Below are 20,000 nucleotides of genomic sequence, written 5' to 3'. Positions count from 1 at the left end.
TCTCACAAGCACGATGTACGTACGATCAGTGTCAGTGTGTGGGCGGGTTGGTGGGAGGTGGAAGGAGAATGGTGAGGGGGGGGGGGGAGAGAAATGAGTGTGTGTATGTGTGCGTTCTCTTCACACACACACACACACACACACACACACACACACACACACACGATTAAAAATCGATGTACACGACATTCACAACAGCTAATCCATTTACCTCCATTAGCCAGTCCGCTTCTTCGGTTCACTAATTGCATTGCAATGACGTGGGAAGTGCCAGAAAGGGCCGGCTCAAATTAGAAGTCTGCGCGTATTGGTGCTTGAGATGATGATGACAATATTTTATTTATTAAGGTCCATGCTCTCTCTGCCTTTCAAGTCAGATCTGCCACTGCTGTCTCTATCTCTTGCATTATTAATAACGTCCCATGCTGTCTTCCTTTCAAGTCAGATCTACCACTGCTGTCTGTATCCCTTTCACTTTGAGGCGACTGGTGGCTTACTGGCCTTCTTGGTTCTCTGGGACAACCTTTGGCTTTTCTTAAGGTTTCAGATCTTCCCGGCCGACGGCCGCTCGTAAAAGTGCACTTGCCATCAAGTCTGTTAGCTCGCTCATTTCAGCTGATGCCTCCATGCTCAGGGCAGGTAAGTGAGCACGCATGCGAAAATGCTGCTGCTTTCTCCCATATAAAGTAATACGTTGGAAGCGACGACACTTGGAAATTTCATGTAATGAAAAGTCCACTTGGCATGACTCACAGAACTTCTTGTGAAGTGTGGAAGTTGGTGTTACACTAGCACGTTAACCAGCAGTAAGCACTTCAAGAAAAAAAACCCCTGGACATTGGATGTCGCCCCTCCCCCCTCCCCCGGCCCTCACCTCCCCCCAGCCTCCCAGACTTACCATGGGACTGCCACAAGGATCACCTCTTTTCCTTTACAACATCTGTTCAAAAGGACTTGCAGATCTGAGCAATAATGTAGTGCCACTTGTGCCTGCTTTAGCAGGTGAAGACTGTCTTTGAAACCAAAGACAATGTAAAAACTTCAAACGCTATTCAAGAAGGAAATGCAGCTGTCCATGAACAAACAACATCGCACTGATTCCCTGTGGGAAGTGTGTACACTATAAGGCTCATTCTGGAGCCCTTCTTGAAACAAACCATTTCCTTCCTCCCCCCTCCCCCACACCCCCTGTCCTCCATCCGTGTTTAATTTTCATTTCCCGTTCTTCCCTTCACGCTGTGTCTCATTCCCCTCACACACTGTCCCATTCCCCTCACGCACTGTCCCATTCCCCTCACACACTGTCCCATTCCCCTCACGCACTGTCTCATTTCCCTCACACACTGTCCCATTCCCCTCACACACTGTCCCATTCCCCTCACGCACTGTCCCATTCCCCTCACGCACTGTCCCATTCCCCTCACACACTGTCCCATTCCCCTCACACACACACTGTCCCATGCCCCTCACACACTGTCCCATTCCCCTCACGCACTGTCCCATTCCCCTCACGCACTGTCCCATTCCCCTCACGCACTGTCTCATTCCCCTCACACACTGTCCCATTCCCCTCACACACTGTCCCATTCCCCTCACACACTGTCCATTTCGTTTTCCTGCTCATCCACTCACGCACCGTCCCATTTCCCCTTCTTCCCTCACGCACCGTCCCATTTCCCCTTCTTCCCCTCACGCACCGTCCCATTTCTCCCTCTTCCCCTCACGCACCGTCCCATTTCCCCTTCTTCCCCTCACGCACCGTCCCATTTCTCCCTCTTCCCCTCACGCACCGTCCCATTTTCCCTTCTTCCCCTCACGCACCGTCCCATTTCTCCCTCTTCCCCTCACGCACCGTCCCATTTCCCCTTCTTCCCCTCACGCACCGTCCTATTTCCCTTCTTCCCCTCACGCACCGTCCTATTTCCCTTCTTCCCCTCACACACCGTCCTATTTCCCATTCTTCCCTCACGCACCGTCCTATTTCCCCTTCTCCCCCTCACGCACCGTCCTATTTCCCCTTCTTCCCCTCACGCACCGTCCCATTTCCCATTCTTCCCTCACGCACCGTCCTATTTCCCATTCTTCCCTCACGCACCGTCCTATTTCCCATTCTTCCCTCACGCACCGTCCTATTTCCCATTCTTCCCTCACGCACCGTCCTATTTCCCATTCTCCCCCTCACACATCGTCCTATTTCCCATTCTTCCCTCACGCACCGTCCCATTTCCTCTTCTCCCCCACACGCACCGTCCCATTTCCCATTCTTCCCTCACGCACCGTCCTATTTCCCCTTCTTGCCCTCACACACCGTCCTATTTCCACTTCTCCCCCTCACGCACCGTCCTATTTCCCATTCTCCCCCTCACGCACCGTCCCATTTCCCATTCTTCCCTCACGCACCGTCCTATTTCCACTTCTCCCCCTCACGCACCGTCCTATTTCCCTTCTTCCCCTCACACACCGTCCTATTTCCCTTCTTCCCCTCACACACCGTCCTATTTCCCCTTCTTCCCCTCACGCACCGTCCTATTTCCCTTCTTGCCCTCACACACCGTCCTATTTCCCATTCTTCCTTTCACACACCGTCCCATTTCCCTTCTTGCCCTCACACACCGTCCTATTTCCCTTCTTGCCCTCACACACCGTCCTATTTCCCCTTCTTGCCCTCACACACCGTCCCATTTCCCATTCTTCCTTTCACACACCGTCCCATTTCCCATTCTTCCTTTCACACACCGTCCTATTTCCACCTTCTTCCCCTCACGCACCGTCCTATTTCCCCTTCTTCCCCTCACGGGAAAAGTATCGTTCCAAAATACTTTCAAGGACATGTACACCCCGTGCACCCCCCCCCCCCGTCCCTCCCGCACTCCTCCCTCCCGCACACTTCCTCTCTCCCACACACTTCCTCCCTCCCGCACACTTCCTCTCTCCCGCACACTTCCTCCCTCCCGCACACTTCCTCTCTCCCACACACTTCCTCTCTCCCGCACACTTCCTCTCTCCCGCACACTTCCTCTCTCCCACACACTTCCTCTCTCCCGCACACTTCCCGCACACTTCCTCCCTCCCGCACACTTCCTCCCTCCCGCACACTTCCTCTCTCCCACACACTTCCTCTCTCCCGCACACTTCCTCTCTCCCACACACTTCCTCCCTCCCGCACACTTCCTCTCTCCCGCACACTTCCTCTCTCCCGCACACTTCCCGCACACTTCCTCCCTCCCGCACACTTCCTCTCTCCCACACACTTCCTCTCTCCCACACACTTCCTCTCTCCCGCACACTTCCCGCACACTTCCTCCCTCCCACACACTTCCTCTCTCCCACACACTTCCTCCCTCCCGCACACTTCCTCTCTCCCACACACTTCCTCTCTCCCACACACTTCCCGCACACTTCCTCCCTCCCGCACACTTCCTCTCTCCCACACACTTCCTCTCTCCCGCACACTTCCTCTCTCCCACACACTTCCCGCACACTTCCTCCCTCCCGCACACTTCCTCTCTCCCGCACACTTCCTCCCTCCCGCACACTTCCTCTCTCCCACACACTTCCCGCACACTTCCTCTCTCCCGCACACTTCCCGCACACTTCCTCTCTCCCGCACACTTCCCGCACACTTCCTCTCTCCCGCACACTTCCTCCCTCCCGCACACTTCCTCTCTCCCGCACACTTCCCGCACACTTCCTCTCTCCCGCACACTTCCCGCACACTTCCTCTCTCCCGCACACTTCCTCCCTCCCGCACACTTCCCGCACACTTCCTCTCTCCCGCACACTTCCCGCACACTTCCTCCCTCCCGCACACTTCCTCTCTCCCGCACACTTCCTCTCTCCCGCACACTTCCCGCGCACTTCCTCTCTCCCGCACACTTCCTCTCTCCCGCACACTTCCCGCGCACTTCCTCTCTCCCGCACACTTCCTCTCTCCCGCACACTTCCCCCCTCCCGCACACTTCCTCCCTCCCGCACACTTCCCGCACACTTCCTCTCTCCCGCACACTTCCTCTCTCCCGCACACTTCCCGCGCACTTCCTCTCTCCCGCACACTTCCCGCACACTTCCTCTCTCCCGCACACTTCCTCTCTCCCGCACACTTCCCCCCTCCCGCACACTTCCTCCCTCCCGCACACTTCCCGCACACTTCCTCACTCCCGCACACTTCCTCCCTCCCGCACACTTCCCGCACACTTCCTCTCTCCCGCACACTTCCTCTCTCCCGCACACTTCCCGCACACTTCCTCCCTCCCGCACACTTCCTCCCTCCCGCACACTTCCTCTCTCCCACACACTTCCCGCACACTTCCTCTCTCCCGCACACTTCCCGCACACTTCCTCTCTCCCGCACACTTCCTCCCTCCCGCACACTTCCTCTCTCCCGCACACTTCCTCGCTTCCTCTCTCCCGCACACTTCCTCTCTCCCGCACACTTCCTCGCTTCCTCTCTCCCGCACACTTCCTCTCTCCCGCACACTTCCTCCCTCCCGCACACTTCCTCCCTCCCGCACACTTCCTCTCTCCCACACACTTCCCGCACACTTCCTCCCTCCCGCACACTTCCTCTCTCCCGCACACTTCCTCTCTCCCACACACTTCCTCCCTCCCGCACACTTCCTCCCTCCCACACACTTCCTCCAATCTAAGAAGAAAGGGTCATGTGCCGGGGATAAAGCACTTCACGTTGCACAAAATCTTCAAAACGTGGCTCTGCTTTGATAATGAAAAAAATGACCAGTTATCTCTTCATTACCCACATACCGTCCGTTCTTCTTTCTCTTAATCTCTGTGATTTTATGACCGTGTGTGCAGACTGTTGTATGAATTAAAAACAGCGATAACCCCCCCCCCCCGCCCCCCCCCCGCCCCCACCCTAGAATCACCTACTTACGCGAACAATATAGATACATTATAACCTTGAAGACATAGTATCAGAGAAGAGATTGAAACACCATTACTACAAATGGAGACTCTGCCCATCTGTTTAGCAAAGCCGTCAATGTCAATGTCCATCTTCCCAACTTTAGTGCGTTATGGTTTTCTCTATAAAACCGGACAATGGCCTGTTCAATCCAGCGCATCTTTATGCTGTAAACAGAAACCTTGGCATGCCGTTGTTGTTCCCATGAAGGAAGACAACCTCATCAAACAGAAGGCACTCTCATCAAACAGAAAACAACCTCATCAAACAGAAGGCACCCTCATCAAACAGAACAGCCCTACGTTTGCGATCCGATCATACAACCCGCCCTATCAATCAGGACATTCAATAGATGATAATGCCCATCATCATTATTTGTAATACATGTTTTCCATCCCCTGGCAGAAAGTGCCGTCGGCATTGACCCTCTGCCTGGTTCACTATAAACCATACTATTTGGAGTTCTGTTGGAGGGGTGGGGGGGGGGGGGGGGGGAGCACAATTGTGTTCCCCAAGGTCTATGTTCCCCCGGGTCTATGTTCCTCCAGGTCTAATTTCCCCCAAGTGTATGTTCCCCCAGGTCCATGTTCCCCCCCAAATATTTTTGGTAGGTTCATGTTCCCCCAGGTCTACTTTCCCCCCCCAGATCTAAAACGTTTTTGGTAGGTCTGTGTTTCGTCAGGTCTATGTTCCCCCAGTTCTAAATTCCACCAGGTCTATGTTCCCCCAGTTCTAAATTCCACCAGGTCTGTGTTCCCCCAGTTCTAAATTCCACCAGGTCTGTGTTCCCCCAAACCCTTTTTGGTAGGTCTGTGTTCCCCCAGATCTATCCCCCCAGGTCTTAATTCCACCAGGTATACGTTTCCCCCAAAACCTTTTTGGTAGGTTTGTGTTCCCCCAGGTCTAACCCCCCCCCCCCCAGGTCTTAATTCCACCAGGTATACGTTCCCCCAAAACCTTTTTGGTAGGTCTGTGTTTCCCCAGATATATGTTCCCCCAGGTCCAAGTTCCCCCAGATCATCATCCCCTCCAGGTATGTGTTTCCCCATGTCTATATTCCCCTACGTTTACATTCCCCCACACCTATGTTTGTTTAATCATACATGTATACACTTTTGGGTGCTGGTCAGCAGTGGTCAGCAGTAGTCAGTGGTCAGCAGTGGTAAGTGATTTATATTGGTCGATGGTGGTCAGCAGTCAGCGGTGGTCAGTGGTGGGTAGTGGTCAGCAATAGTCAGTGGTAGTCAGTTGTCAGCAGTGGTCAGTGGTACTCAGCGGTGGTCAGTGGCGGTCGTTGTTCAGTTGAAGGTCAGCGATGGCAAGCAGCGGTCAGTGGTGGGTGGTGGTCAGCAGTAGTTAGCGATGGTCAGTGGTGGTCAGTAGTCAGTAGTGATCAGTGGTGTCAATGGTCAGTAGTGGTCAGCAGTGGTCAGTAGGTGCATGCAGTGGTCAGCAGTAGTCAGTTGTGGTCAGTAGTGGTCAGTTGTGTCATTCATCAGCAGTGGTCAGCAGTGGTCAATGGGCAGTAATCAGCGGTCAGTAGCAGTCAGTGGTCAGTGGTTGTTAGCAGTGGTAAGTGGTGGTCAGTGGTTAGTGGTGGTCAGTGATCAGCAATGGTTAGCAGTGGTCAGTTGGCATTAAAACAACAACCAGCATGTCATGATAATGCACACATGTGACAAAACAACGCAGACTAAAGACCCGGGGGAATACAGACCTGGGGGAGCAAAGCCCAGAGAATATAGGCCAGGGATACCTAGACCTGACTGACAAACGTTGGGGGAACAATGACCTGGTGGAAAATATTGAAATATTGAGAAAATTACAACCACGGGAGTGAAAGAAAGAGGGAGAAAGAGAGATGCATGCTACATTGCTTTGCATGTCAGCAAGAGATGCCTATGTGACCTTTGTGTTCATGTTCTGGATAGATAGATAGATAGATAGATAGATAGACAGAGAGATATAGATATATATTTATATATGTATGTATGTATGTATGTATGTATGTATGTATGTATGAATGCATCTAAGGAAATAAAGTAGATTTAGGGACAAAAAGGGAAAAATAATGAACAAAAATAGGATATCACACACACACACACACACACACACACACACACACACACACACACACACACACACACACACACACACACACACAGGCTTGCGCGCGCGCGCGCACTCACGCACGCACTCACCCCACACATTCACACGCAAGACTTTACACGTGCATGCTCATTCACATACTAATGGCAATACATGAACGACCAGACACCCTCCCTGCCCTGCCACCAAAGAGTGGAGTGATGGCCTAGAGGTAACGCGTCCGCCTAGGAAGCGAGAGAATCTGAGCGCGCTGGTTCGAATCACGGCTCAGCCGCCGATATTTTCTCCCCCTCCACTAGACCTTGAGTGGTGGTCTGGACGCTAGTCATTCGGATGAGACGATAAACCGAGGTCCCGTGTGCACTTAGCGCACGTAAAAGAACCCACGGCAACAAAAGGGTTGTTCCTGGCAAAATTCTGTAGAAAAATCCACTTCGATAGGAAAAACAAATAAAACTGCACGCAGGAAGAAATACAAAAAAATGGGTGGCGCTGTAGTGTAGCGACGCGCTCTCCCTGGGGACAGCAGCCCAAATTTCACACAGAGAAATCTGTTGTGATGAAAAGAACTACAAATACAAATACAAAACTTGAAGAAAACAAAGAAGAGGAGCCGGACGGAAGAATGCAGCACGATGAACAGAGGACATCGGGGAACAAACCAGCGGAAGAACCAGAGGAAGAAGATGAACTGTAGTCAGCAGGATGGAAGAATAAGCCCAAGACAACAACAACCAAACAAGCTGTAGCTCTGAAGATGAAGTCAGAGGATAAAAGGCGACGAACCCGAAGGACAAGAGACAATGACAGAAAACACGAGGAGAAAACCCCCAGACATACAGAAACATAACAACAGCAAACAGTCAGCTTTGAGTCATACAAAGACAAGAATGGACATAACCAAATACAAGGTACATTACAGACACAACATAAAGGATGGTCTCAGTATAGACCAGTCATCCCTGATGATGAAAATGTCTGATTTCCCTTAAAACAAACAAATAAAAACAAAACAAAAGCAAAACAAAACAAAAAAAACAACAACAAAAAACCCAACAACAACAACAAAAAAAGAAAAGAAAAGAAAAAAATGACCTGGTGGAAAATAGAGCTAACTCCTCTGATAGTAGAATTCCGGAATCTTTTCAAAGTAAACAGGTGAGTTTTCTCAGTCAGACTTTCCTATTTCCGTACAGTATGATACATGGGCTGGATCCGTGCATCAAAAAGCTTAATGAAGATATATGGAGACCTCTCTCTGAGAGTTCATGATAATTTCAAAATGATAGTAACTCATTTCTTTGCACGTTTTACAAGGTCATACAGTGCAGGCGAAAATGATGATCTGGTAGACAGTATTACTCCCAGGTTCTTGTTTGCCTCGTCAATGTTAACACAGTGTTCATCACACAGCCATTTTTCACATGATGCATTATGTCCCCGATTTCTATATACAATGATATTTGACTTGTAGAAGTTTACACACACACACACACAAAAGTACCCCCCCCCCAAAAAAAACAAACAAACAACCAAACAAAAAAACATAGTCGACTGGCGGTATTCCGCATCATATGAAGCTGATTTTGTAGACCGCTCACGATGTCGCAAACAGAGAGAGAGAGAGAGAGATGCATCAGGGATAGCCGAACTTGGGTCCACTATATACCAGCGAACAGTGCACTCTGTCAGCCTGCGGTGTCAGGGAGAATATTGACTTCCCGGGTAATTTGACACCCTGGGTAATTTTTTCTGCGTATTCGATTTCTGCAGGTGTTCGTTCAGTTTTCTGCGGAGAATATTGATTCCTGTGGTTCCGGAGAATACTGATCCCGTAGAAAAATAACAACAGCAACAAAAACAGCAACAGCAACATGAACAACAACTACTACTGCTGCTGCTGCTACTACCATTACTTCTTCTTTTATTTTTGCTGCTACTATGATATGATATGATATGATGATATGGATACTTATATAGCGCCTATCCTCGGTCGGAGACCAAGCTCTAAGCGCTGTACAAACGTGGGGTCATTTGCACAACAGGCTGCCTACCTGGGTAGAGCCGACTGACGGCTGCCATTGAGCACTCATCATTCGTTTCCTGTGTCATTCAATCAGATTTCAGGCACGCACATACACACACACACTCAGACAGACATATAACAATCTACGAGTATAACCGTTTTGTTTATTTCCCCTCCATGTAGGCAGCCATACTCCGTTTTCGGGGATGTCATTCTGGGTATGTTCTTGTTTCCATGACCCACCGAACGCTGACATGGATTTCATGATCTTTAACCTGCGTACTTGATCTTCTGCGTTCGGTTTAGGCTTAAGCAGGTCTGGACATATGTTGACCTGGGAGATACCGCTACTACAAAACTACTACTGCTCCTCCTTCTTCTCCTCCTACTATTACCGGTGGTGGTGCTGCTGCCTCTGTTGTTTTCGGCGGTGATGTTGCTGCTGCTGTCAGTCCTTTTATTCTCCTGTTATTATATTGCTGTTCCTACTACTACTGCTTCTGCTGTTGCTGCTGCTGTTGTTGTTTTGTTGCTGCTGCTATCACTACAACAAAGTATGTATGTATGTATGTATGTATGTATGTATGTATGTATGTATGTATGTATGTATGCCTAACGCGTGTCCCACATTGTCCAGTGTGCCAGTTTTACGCGACGACGACTGGGGTGGCTGGACTGGTGACCATCAACACTCTGGCGGCCATCTCCTTTGACCGTTACAACGTGGTGGTCAGGCACGGCAGCCACCCGCCGCGCAACACCAAGAAGGTCAACCTGCTGGTCATCCTGATCATCTGGTTGCTGTCCACGCTGTGGGCCACGTCGCCTGTCCTGTGGCGGGGCCGCTACACGCTGGAAGGGATTGGAACTACCTGCACCTTTGACTACCTCGGCCGGGACCGCGACAACGTGTGTTTCGTGGTGGTCATGATGGTGTTCAACTTCGCCGTTCCTTTGCTCGTGATCGTCTTCTCCTACACCCAGATCTTCATGTCCGTGTTGTCCGTGCAGCGCGGCTTGATGGACTGCTCACCACACATCGCCGTCGGGACGAGGAGCCAGCAGCCCTTCCGCCGCCAGACCGAGCTGAAGACGGCGAGCACCATCCTCATGATCATCTGTTTCTTCTGCCTGGCGTGGACTCCCTACGTGGTGGTCTGTGCGATTGGTCTGTTCGGGGACGTGTCGCTGGTGACGCCACTGGTGTCGGCCATCCCCTGTGTGCTGGCCAAGGCGGCCACCGTGTCCAACCCGCCGCTCTACTCCCTGGGCCACCCCAAGTTCCGGAAGAAGATCAGCTGTCTGCTGTCCAGGACCATCTCCCGGGAGCCATACTACTCAGTGGCCGTCAACGGCAGTCCGCGGAACAACGCGCCACCACTGCAGTCCTCCTATGTTTGACGTCTAACTGACGTGTCTGATGTGTGATGATGATGATGACGAAATGAGTACTTATAGCGCCTGTCCTGATTTTTTTTTTTTTTTTTTTGGGGGGGGGGGGGGGGGGGGGGGGGGGAATCAATGGTAAAATGTGGATGTAAAACATGACCGGATGGGACTTTTGTATCAACGTATCAGAGAAAAATTAGCGTTTCAGGATATGTGTGTGTGTGTGTGTGTGTGTGTGTGTGTGTGTGTGTGTGTGTGTGTGTGTGTGTTTACCAGCAGTACGTATGAAGTCTCTTTCCTCACTTGACAGCAACCCAAACCACTTTTTTCTCTTTTCTTTTTTCCCCCACAGAAACGAGCTAAAACAATATGGTGATGATGGTAATGAAGTTCTGTCTAAATTTGATTACTGTAACTCCTTACTCTCTGCCATTCCTCAGTACCTCCTAGACAAACTTCAAAAGGTTCGAAATTCAGCAGCACGACTGATATTCGGAGTCAGAAAACACGAACACGTACAGCCACTCCTCCAACAGCTTCACTGGCTCCCAATACAACATAAAACATCCACTCTTTGCTTCAACTCTCTCACTGATCCCTACTTTCCTGTCTATCTTTCTGATCTCCTTCATGTCTATAACCCCTGCCAGACAACTCCGCTCTTCTTCAGACAATAGAACCTTTACTGTTCCTCGAATCAAAACAAAGACTTATGGCAAGCGATCTTTTTCTCACTTTGCGACAACTGTTTGGAACCAGCTTCCACTCACAACTCGTTACTCTGAAACCCCCTCACAGTTTAAAACTGCCCTGAAGACACACCTGTTCAGACAGTCATACAATGTTGTATGAAATTGAAATGAAATAGAGGTGTGTGGTTGTGTTGTGTTGTGTGTGTGGGGGTGGGGAGTGGGGGTGAGGGGGTGGAGGGGGAGCGGTGGGGACGAAGGGGGAGAGGTGGTGGCGGGTGTTTGCACGCCCACACGCGCGAGCTTGTGTCATCCACATACACACGAGCGCGCGTGTGTGTGTGTGTGTGTGTGTGTTTTCATTTTCAGGTTTAATTTCTTAAATGTAATAATGTACATACGTTTTTACTTGAAATGTTTGATGAATATTGCTTTATCATGTGATGTTGTAGCCTGTGTGTTTCAATTGTTTGTCATTCGTGTGTGTGTGTGTGTGTGTGTGTGAACATTTGTTTCATCTTTCTAGTTTTGATCTGAGTGTGTAATGTGGGGGTGTTTCTTCAGGGAAATGCTTAGCAGGAACTTTTGTTTTATTATATATATATATATATATATATATATATATATATATATATATATATATATTATGTAATGTCGCAGTAGTTTGCATTATTTGATTGTTGATCTGTGTTCGTGTGTGCACTGTGCCTGTAGGTGCGTGTATGTGTGTGTGTCACTGAGTGAGTGCGTGAGTAATGTGTTTGGGTATGCGGCTTGTGTTCGTTGGTGCATGTGTGCGTGCGTGCATGGGAGCATCTGATACAAATAACTGCATGCTGTGTTATGACGCAAGAGACTCCATAGAACATTGTTTGAGGCATTGTAAACATATACAGTCCTTTTGGACCTCTTTGGAAAAAATCGTTTAATGAAAAATGTGAAAATGCCTATAACATTAAGATCTGTTGCGTTTTAATACTTTTCGGTGTTGCACAGCATTTAAAAAACAGATAATATATTTGATATCACTAAAATGTTTGCCAAACTATGATTATGTCTACAAATGCAAAATTTAAGAATGCACACCAGGTCTGCATGCCTTTCTAAAACATCTTTATGCGAGGTATAAAATTGAACAGCATAATGCGTATGTAAAAAAAAAGAAAAAGAAAAAAAGACGTATCCAGATTTGATGTGCAATGGAACTTTTATAAGCCAATGTTTTCTTTTCCCCAGTAGTTAATACTTGTATTATTTTCAAATGTCTTCTTTATAACCACTTCTTCCCATGGGATCTTTGGTGTGATGAAGTTTTTGTATGTGTGTGTGTGTGTTTTTTTTTTCTTTTTTCGCTTAAATTTTTTTTAAAATTGTAAATATCATTATCTAATGATTGATGTAATTGATTCAGTGGTAAACTGTCGTTGCTGACTCCAGCATAACTCATCCATTGACTTATGTCCTATCTACTTTTATCCTATTTTACTTATTATTATTAATGTCGTTATTTTATTACAATGGTACATGGTGTGCATTTGTTGTTGTTGTTGTTGTTGCATATTTGTCTACATGTAAAAGAAAAAAAAATTAAATGTTGATTATAAAAAAAAAGATGTGTTGTTCCAGACAGGACATGCAGTTGTCATAAGTCTGCCCGCGCTTTTGTCCGTGTGACGTAGGTACCCTTCCTGTGCCAACCGCTACCATGACAACAAGACGTCAGCGTCCTCATGTGATTTCCTCCCATCCGCTTGACAGATCGTGAAACACCCTTTTCCTCATGACCACGGTGGTGACGGGGGATCTGTTTGAAATCATTTCCTGGACACGACTGCATGGAGGAGGTGGAGTGTCGCTCTCAACGCTTCCTATACTAGTCTGACAGTGGCGGAGCACAGTATATATATATATATATATGTGTGTGTGTGTGTGTGTGTGTGTGTGTGTGTGTGTGTGTGTGTGATTCTTCTTATTGTTATCATTATTATTATTATTATTTTTCTTGTTATCATCATCATCATCGTTATTGTTGTCGTTGTTATTGTTGTTGTCGTTATCATCATCATCATCATCATCGTTGTTGTTGTCGTTGTTGTTGTTAATAATAATAATAATTATTGTTATTAGACTCTCCATGACTTTTTTTCATCACAACGTTTCGCTGAGATTTTATGTATATGAAAATTGTGTCTCCCTGTTTCTCACAGCTTTTCCATTTCTCTCTCTCTCTCTCTCTTTTTTTTTTTTTTTTTAAGAAAAGAGCTTAATCATTGTTTTACGTGACGGACCACGATTTGGCATCATTTCAACTGGCTACGAATAAAACTATAATGTCGAAGAACATGGCCATGCGCTGTGTGTGTGTGTGTGTGTGTGTGTGTGTGTGTGTGTGTGTGTGTGTGTGTGTGTGTGTGTGTGTGTGTGTGTGTGTGTGTGTGCGTGCGTGCGTGTGCGTGTGTGTGTGTGTGTGTGTGTGTGTGTGTGTGTGTGTGTGTGTGTGTGTGTGTGTGTGTGTGTGTGTGTGTGTGTGTGTGTGTGTGTGTGTGTGAATGGAGAGAAAACGAAGCATCGTATAATGTCTGACCAGGTGTGCGCGGATCGTGTTACTTGTCCACTTCACTGTCATCACTGAGGCAGGCGTCATGCATGGTGGTGTGGTCAGTGTATGGGGTGGACAGCAGTCTGGCACCCCGTCTGTCGATGACTGATGAGTGGAGAGAGAGAGAGAGAGAGAGAGAGAGAGAGAGAGAGAGAGAGAGAGAGAGAGAGAGAGAACGAACGAACGAACGAAGTTTTTTATTGAGGGAAGTGGAATAAGCATACATGTGCTTTTTTTCATCCAGCCCTCAGGGCAAATGGAAAATGAAAATGAATCAAAACATTCACAAAGTAGCAAAGAGATGAAGAAATAAAGACATGACATTCACATTCACATTTAAACATCTACATAATAAACATGTACATCTACATAATCATGATACAAACATCATCATATCATGAAGGAAAAAGATCAAACCATGCACCCCCCCCCCCGCCCCCCCTCCCAAAAAAAACAAAAACAAAAAACAACAAAAAACAAAACAACAAACAAAAAAAACAAAAAAACAAAAACAAAAAAAAACAAAAAAAAAACCCCAGAAACAAAACAAAAACAAACCACACAGCCCCTCCCAAGCCTCCCCCCCCCCCCTCAAAAAAAAAAAAAAAAAAAGAAGAAAAAAAAAAAAAAAGTATTCAGGACACTGATTGTGGTTGTATATCATTAAGTAGTGCGATAGCGGTTAGACATACAATTAAACTATATATGCGTATTCAATAAGATAAAGTCAAGTTAAGTAGGATTGTTGACATAATTGTCCATAAGGTATGTATGGTAATGTTTTTTGAATTCTTGAATGCTTTTCTGAACATTAAGATTGGATGAAATATTGTTCCATAAACAGCCTCCTGAATAAATGAGACTGGAGTTAAACAGATCTACTCTTGGAATGGGGATCTTAATCTTGTTGGTCTGGCGGACTAGCGTGGTGGGAAATCTATCTCTCAAAGATGGAGCATAATTAGACATGATTTTAAAAATAAAAACTGCTTTGTTGTATTCAAGTTTAAGCTTTAGGGGAAGAATATCTAAATGTCTGTAGTCGTCAGCAGTCAGTGATGAAGATTTCAGAAGGATTAATTTAAGAGCTCGTCTATGCAGACTTAGTAAAGGTTTTAGTATATTATCGCTAGCTGAATCCCAGAGTGTTGACGCATAGTTAATATGTGATTCAATATAAGCAAAAAAGAATAATTTTCTACAATGCAAATCAAGAAAATGTTTAATTCTGGAAAGCTGATAAATCTTTTTGGATAGGGTTTTGCATAATGACATAATATGACTGGACCAAGATAAGTTGTTATCAATGGTGACTCCAAGAATTTTATGATTATCAACTTCTTCTATTGGATGACCATTAATGGAAAAGGGTGGAAGGTTGTGTGAAAAATTTTGGCGTTTCTGTCTGGTGGTGAGTATGAGACATTTCGTTTTTTTTGGATGGAGACGCATGTGATTTAAATTGGACCATCAAACTATATCATTAATGCTTTGTTGTAGAGCATAGTGCACTTTGTCTATTGTAGTGTGATTTGTATGTATTGTTGTATCGTCTGCAAACATCTCACATAATGCATTAATAAATAGAGGCAAATCATTTATATAAACAGAAAACAATATTGGACCAAGAATTGAACCTTGAGGAACTCCGTAATAGATAGACTGTAAAGAGGATTGAGATTCATTCATAGATACAATTTGTCTTCTGTCTGATAGAAATGAAGATATGAGGTCAAGTGTATTTCCAGAAAAGCCATATAATTTTAGTTTTTTCAAAAGAAGAGTGTGGTCTATCACATCAAATGCCTTCATAAAATCCACCATGAGAACACCAGTAATTTCATTATTGTTTATATTTGTGAGCCATTGTTCGACTAAGTTAGTGAGTGCTGTATGACAGGAGTGCTTGGACCTGAAACCAGACTGATTTGGATGAAATAATTTGTAGTGATTGAAGTGATTAAGGATATGTTTGTTAATGTGTTTTTCTAAAGGTTTTGACAATATTGATAAAATTGAAATTGGTCTGTAATTGGAAGGGTCTGTACGGTCTCCTGACTTAAAAATGGGTACTACTTTCGCGACTTTAAAAGATTTAGGAATTATCTTTTTTGTGATACATTGGTTATAGACATAAGTAAGTGTTTCGGCAATTATAGGAGCAGAGAGTTTTAATATCTTTCCATCTATACCATCAATACCTTTCGAACCTGTTTTGTTTTAAGTGGGAAAGAGCATAGTAAACTTCATGTACATCCATAAGAGGGATATCAAGGTGTGATGAAATATTTTTAGTGTTACAAAAGGTTTCGAGAATATCAAGTGAATTAAGGGATGACATGTTTGTTCCTACTGTTGAGTTAGCTACATTACAAAAATGTGTATTTAGGTTTTCTGCTGATATGTCGTTAGTTGTTGTGGATTGCGTGATATTATGTTTATTATTTAACTGATTTATGGCTTTCCAAATCAATTTATTATTGGATTTTGTGGAAATAAGTTCTTGAAAATAATTCTTTTTTTCTGAACGTTTCAAAGCATTTACAAGATTACGTTGTTTTCTGAATTCATCTTTCTTACCTTCTGAGAGAGACGAATCTCTTTCCTTAATCTTATCATCAATGGTTTTAGTCATCCACGGCTGTTTAGGATAGCTTTTGACACGTTTTGTTATGAATGGAGCATGTTTATCATATACATTAAGAAAATTGTGATACCAAACCTCCAGTGCTTCTTCAGGATTAGAGAACTGATAAACAGCTGACATATTGGAATGTATCAAGTTCTGTAGGAATAAATCCTTATCAAATTGTCTAAAATCTCTATGGCAAACGGTTTTATGTCTATTTGCAGGAATTTTTACACCTCGTTTGGACCATGTGAAACATATAGGGGAATGGTCACTGCAGCCAAACGTTGGGGAACATACTTCTGTTATGGAGTTTGTAGATGAAGCGTATATATGATCTATAAGTGTTTTTGACGTTGCAGTAACTCTCGTGGGTATGTCAATTAACTGCGTTAGGTGAAATGATTCATAAAGTTTTGTCCAGTGTTTGTTTGATTTGAGTAAGTCAATATTAAAGTCACCTAATAGTATTATTTCACTTGAAGACAAAGAAGCTTCTTCCATCATCAACATAAACTTGTCTATCCAATCTACATGTTCAGCTGGATTTCTATAGATAAAGCCGAGAAGGATAGGTTTTGATTTCTTAAAGCGTATTTCGATCCATACAGATTCAACTTGATAATTTTCGAGTGATTCAATTCGTTTAAAGTTAATGTTTTGTTGAACATATACAACAAGGCCTGTTTCTCTAGAACATTTCGGATCATTACGAATAATACAATAGCCTGGTAGTAGTAAATCAGAGTCTTGTATATGGTCTGTTAGTCTTGATTCAGCAAATCCGAATATGTGAAACTGTTTTCCGGAGTTTGAAAGGACATGGGATACATCAGCGAGTTTGTTGATGATATGATTAATATTCAGAAAACCTACTTTAAAACCATCGGATATCGGCCAAGTGTTGAGTGTTTTAGTCATGGAACAGAAAAAGTGAATACAACAGTATCAAAGATGACTATTAATGTTATGATACAATGGTACAATGGAAAGGAGAAAAAAAGACACAAGAAGTACCAAAGGGCACCTCCAAAAGTACACAGTGTGCAATATACTTAACCACTGTTTAACAACCTATCAAATAACAAGTCACATAGAATATAGTCGAATACACCAAGTAATTAGGTCAATTATATATCCAAGTTTTCACCGTCATCAAATAAGAAGTCACATAGAATACAATTCAAATATAGCAAGTAATAAGGTCAATAATATTTACTGCGTCCGCACAACTCACGTAATTTGCGCTGAATATAGTTTTGGTCCGGCAAACTATGACAACCTCATGTGCATTACAAGATCACGAGTGTGTCCGCAACACACACACACACACACACACACACACACACACACACACGCACACACGCACACACGCACACACACACACACACACACACGCATGAACGTTCACGCGAATGTGCACTTACCGCACCCACGCGAGAGAGAGAGAGAGAGAGAGAGAGAGAGAGAGAGAGAGAGAGAGAGAGAGAGAGAGACAAGCAGACAGAAACAGACATACACACACACACACACACACACACACACACAGAGTGCGCGCGTGTGTGTGCGTGTATCTATGTCTCTCTTTCCAAGTGTCTGTATGTCTGTCTCTGTCTGTGTTCGGGCGTGTGTGTGTGCGCACGCGCGTTTACGTGCGTACATGCGTGTCTGAGTGCGTGCGTGCGCGCGCGCGCGCGCGGTGTGTGTGTGTGATGATTATGTTTGTTTTTAGATAGTGCTTATTTCTATATTTTTCAAACTGTAAGTCTTACATTATACTGACTGTGCTTATTTTTCATATATTTCATCATGTATTATTAATTGTTTCATACTTTGTTTAAGAAATGCTACATATATAAGACAAGGAGTCTTCATTCATTCATTCATTATTATTGGTGGTAGTAGTGGTGGCGGTGATTGTGGTGGTAGTAGTAGTAGCATTGGTAGTATCATTGTTGTTGCTATTATTATTAGTGTTGCTGTCATCATCATTATTGCTATTATTATCATCATCATTATGATTGTTGTTATTACTAACATTGATATTGTTATTGTTGTTGCCACTATTTATGTATTTGATTATTTGATTATTATCTATGTTATAAACTCTCCTTGTTTATTATTGTAACCTGCTTGTTTATATTTGAAGGTAGTTTTACATGTTTTCAGTAATTTCTTATAACGAGTGTGAAATGGAGACTGATGGCGGGCGCATGGATATGCGATGCAGCTGAGATTGTGTGCTTCTGAGCGTATGCAAATCAGCTGAATGGTTTATGTATGTCTATATTTGTACTATATAGAATTTAACTGTGTGCCACCCCATCAAGCATCTCCTTTTAAAGACAATAAATTATCTTGTGATCTTGTGATCTTGTGCGTAAACGAGAGAGAGAGAGAGAGAACGAACGAACGAACGAAGTTTTTTATTGAGGGAAGTGGAATAAGCATACATGTGCTTTTTTTCATCCAGCCCTCAGGGCAAATGGAAAATGAAAATGAATCAAAACATTCACAAAGTAGCAAAGAGATGAAGAAATAAAGACATGACATTCACATTCACATTTAAACATCTACATAATAAACATGTACATCTACATAATCATGATACAAACATCATCATATCATGAAGGAAAAAGATCAAACCATGCACCCCCCCCCCCCGCCCCCCCTCCCAAAAAAAACAAAAACAAAAAACAACAAAAAACAAAACAACAAACAAAAAAAACAAAAAAACAAAAACAAAAAAAAACCAAAAAAAAAACCCCAGAAACAAAACAAAAACAAACCACACAGCCCCTCCCAAGCCTCCACCCCCCCCCCTCAAAAAAAAAAGAAAAAAAAAGAAGAAAAAAAAAAAAAAAAGTATTCAGGACACTGATTGTGGTTGTATATCATTAAGTAGTGCGATAGCGGTTAGACATACAATTAAACTATATATGCGTATTCAATAAGATAAAGTCAAGTTAAGTAGGATTGTTGACATAATTGTCCATAAGGTATGTATGGTAATGTTTTTTGAATTCTTGAATGCTTTTCTGAACATTAAGATTGGATGAAATATTGTTCCATAAACAGCCTCCTGAATAAATGAGACTGGAGTTAAACAGATCTACTCTTGGAATGGGGATCTTAATCTTGTTGGTCTGGCGGACTAGCGTGGTGGGAAATCTATCTCTCAAAGATGGAGCATAATTAGACATGATTTTAAAAATAAAAACTGCTTTGTTGTATTCAAGTTTAAGCTTTAGGGGAAGAATATCTAAATGTCTGTAGTCGTCAGCAGTCAGTGATGAAGATTTCAGAAGGATTAATTTAAGAGCTCGTCTATGCAGACTTAGTAAAGGTTTTAGTATATTATCGCTAGCTGAATCCCAGAGTGTTGACGCATAGTTAATATGTGATTCAATATAAGCAAAAAAGAATAATTTTCTACAATGCAAATCAAGAAAATGTTTAATTCTGGAAAGCTGATAAATCTTTTTGGATAGGGTTTTGCATAATGACATAATATGACTGGACCAAGATAAGTTGTTATCAATGGTGACTCCAAGAATTTTATGATTATCAACTTCTTCTATTGGATGACCATTAATGGAAAAGGGTGGAAGGTTGTGTGAAAAATTTTGGCGTTTCTG

The 20,000-nt window shown here is 44.4% G+C and overlaps 1 protein-coding gene across 1 annotated transcript in view; it reads left to right on the top strand.

Moving 5' to 3' along the window:
- LOC143291841 (rhodopsin-like) overlaps positions 1–10,457 on the top strand; it is a 16,735-nt gene extending 6,278 nt beyond the window's left edge. Inside the window, exon 3 of the mRNA XM_076601959.1 lies at positions 9,694–10,457. Within this exon, the coding sequence (XP_076458074.1) occupies positions 9,694–10,457 (764 nt within the window). The remainder of the gene's footprint in view (positions 1–9,693) is intronic.
- Positions 10,458–20,000: the final 9,543 nt, after the last annotated feature.

Source organism: Babylonia areolata, chromosome 18 (assembly GCF_041734735.1).
Source record: "Babylonia areolata isolate BAREFJ2019XMU chromosome 18, ASM4173473v1, whole genome shotgun sequence".
Lineage (NCBI taxonomy): Eukaryota > Metazoa > Mollusca > Gastropoda > Neogastropoda > Buccinidae > Babylonia > Babylonia areolata.
The sequence above is the reverse complement of the archived record's forward strand: the minus strand, read 5'-3'. Positions and strand labels throughout refer to the sequence as shown.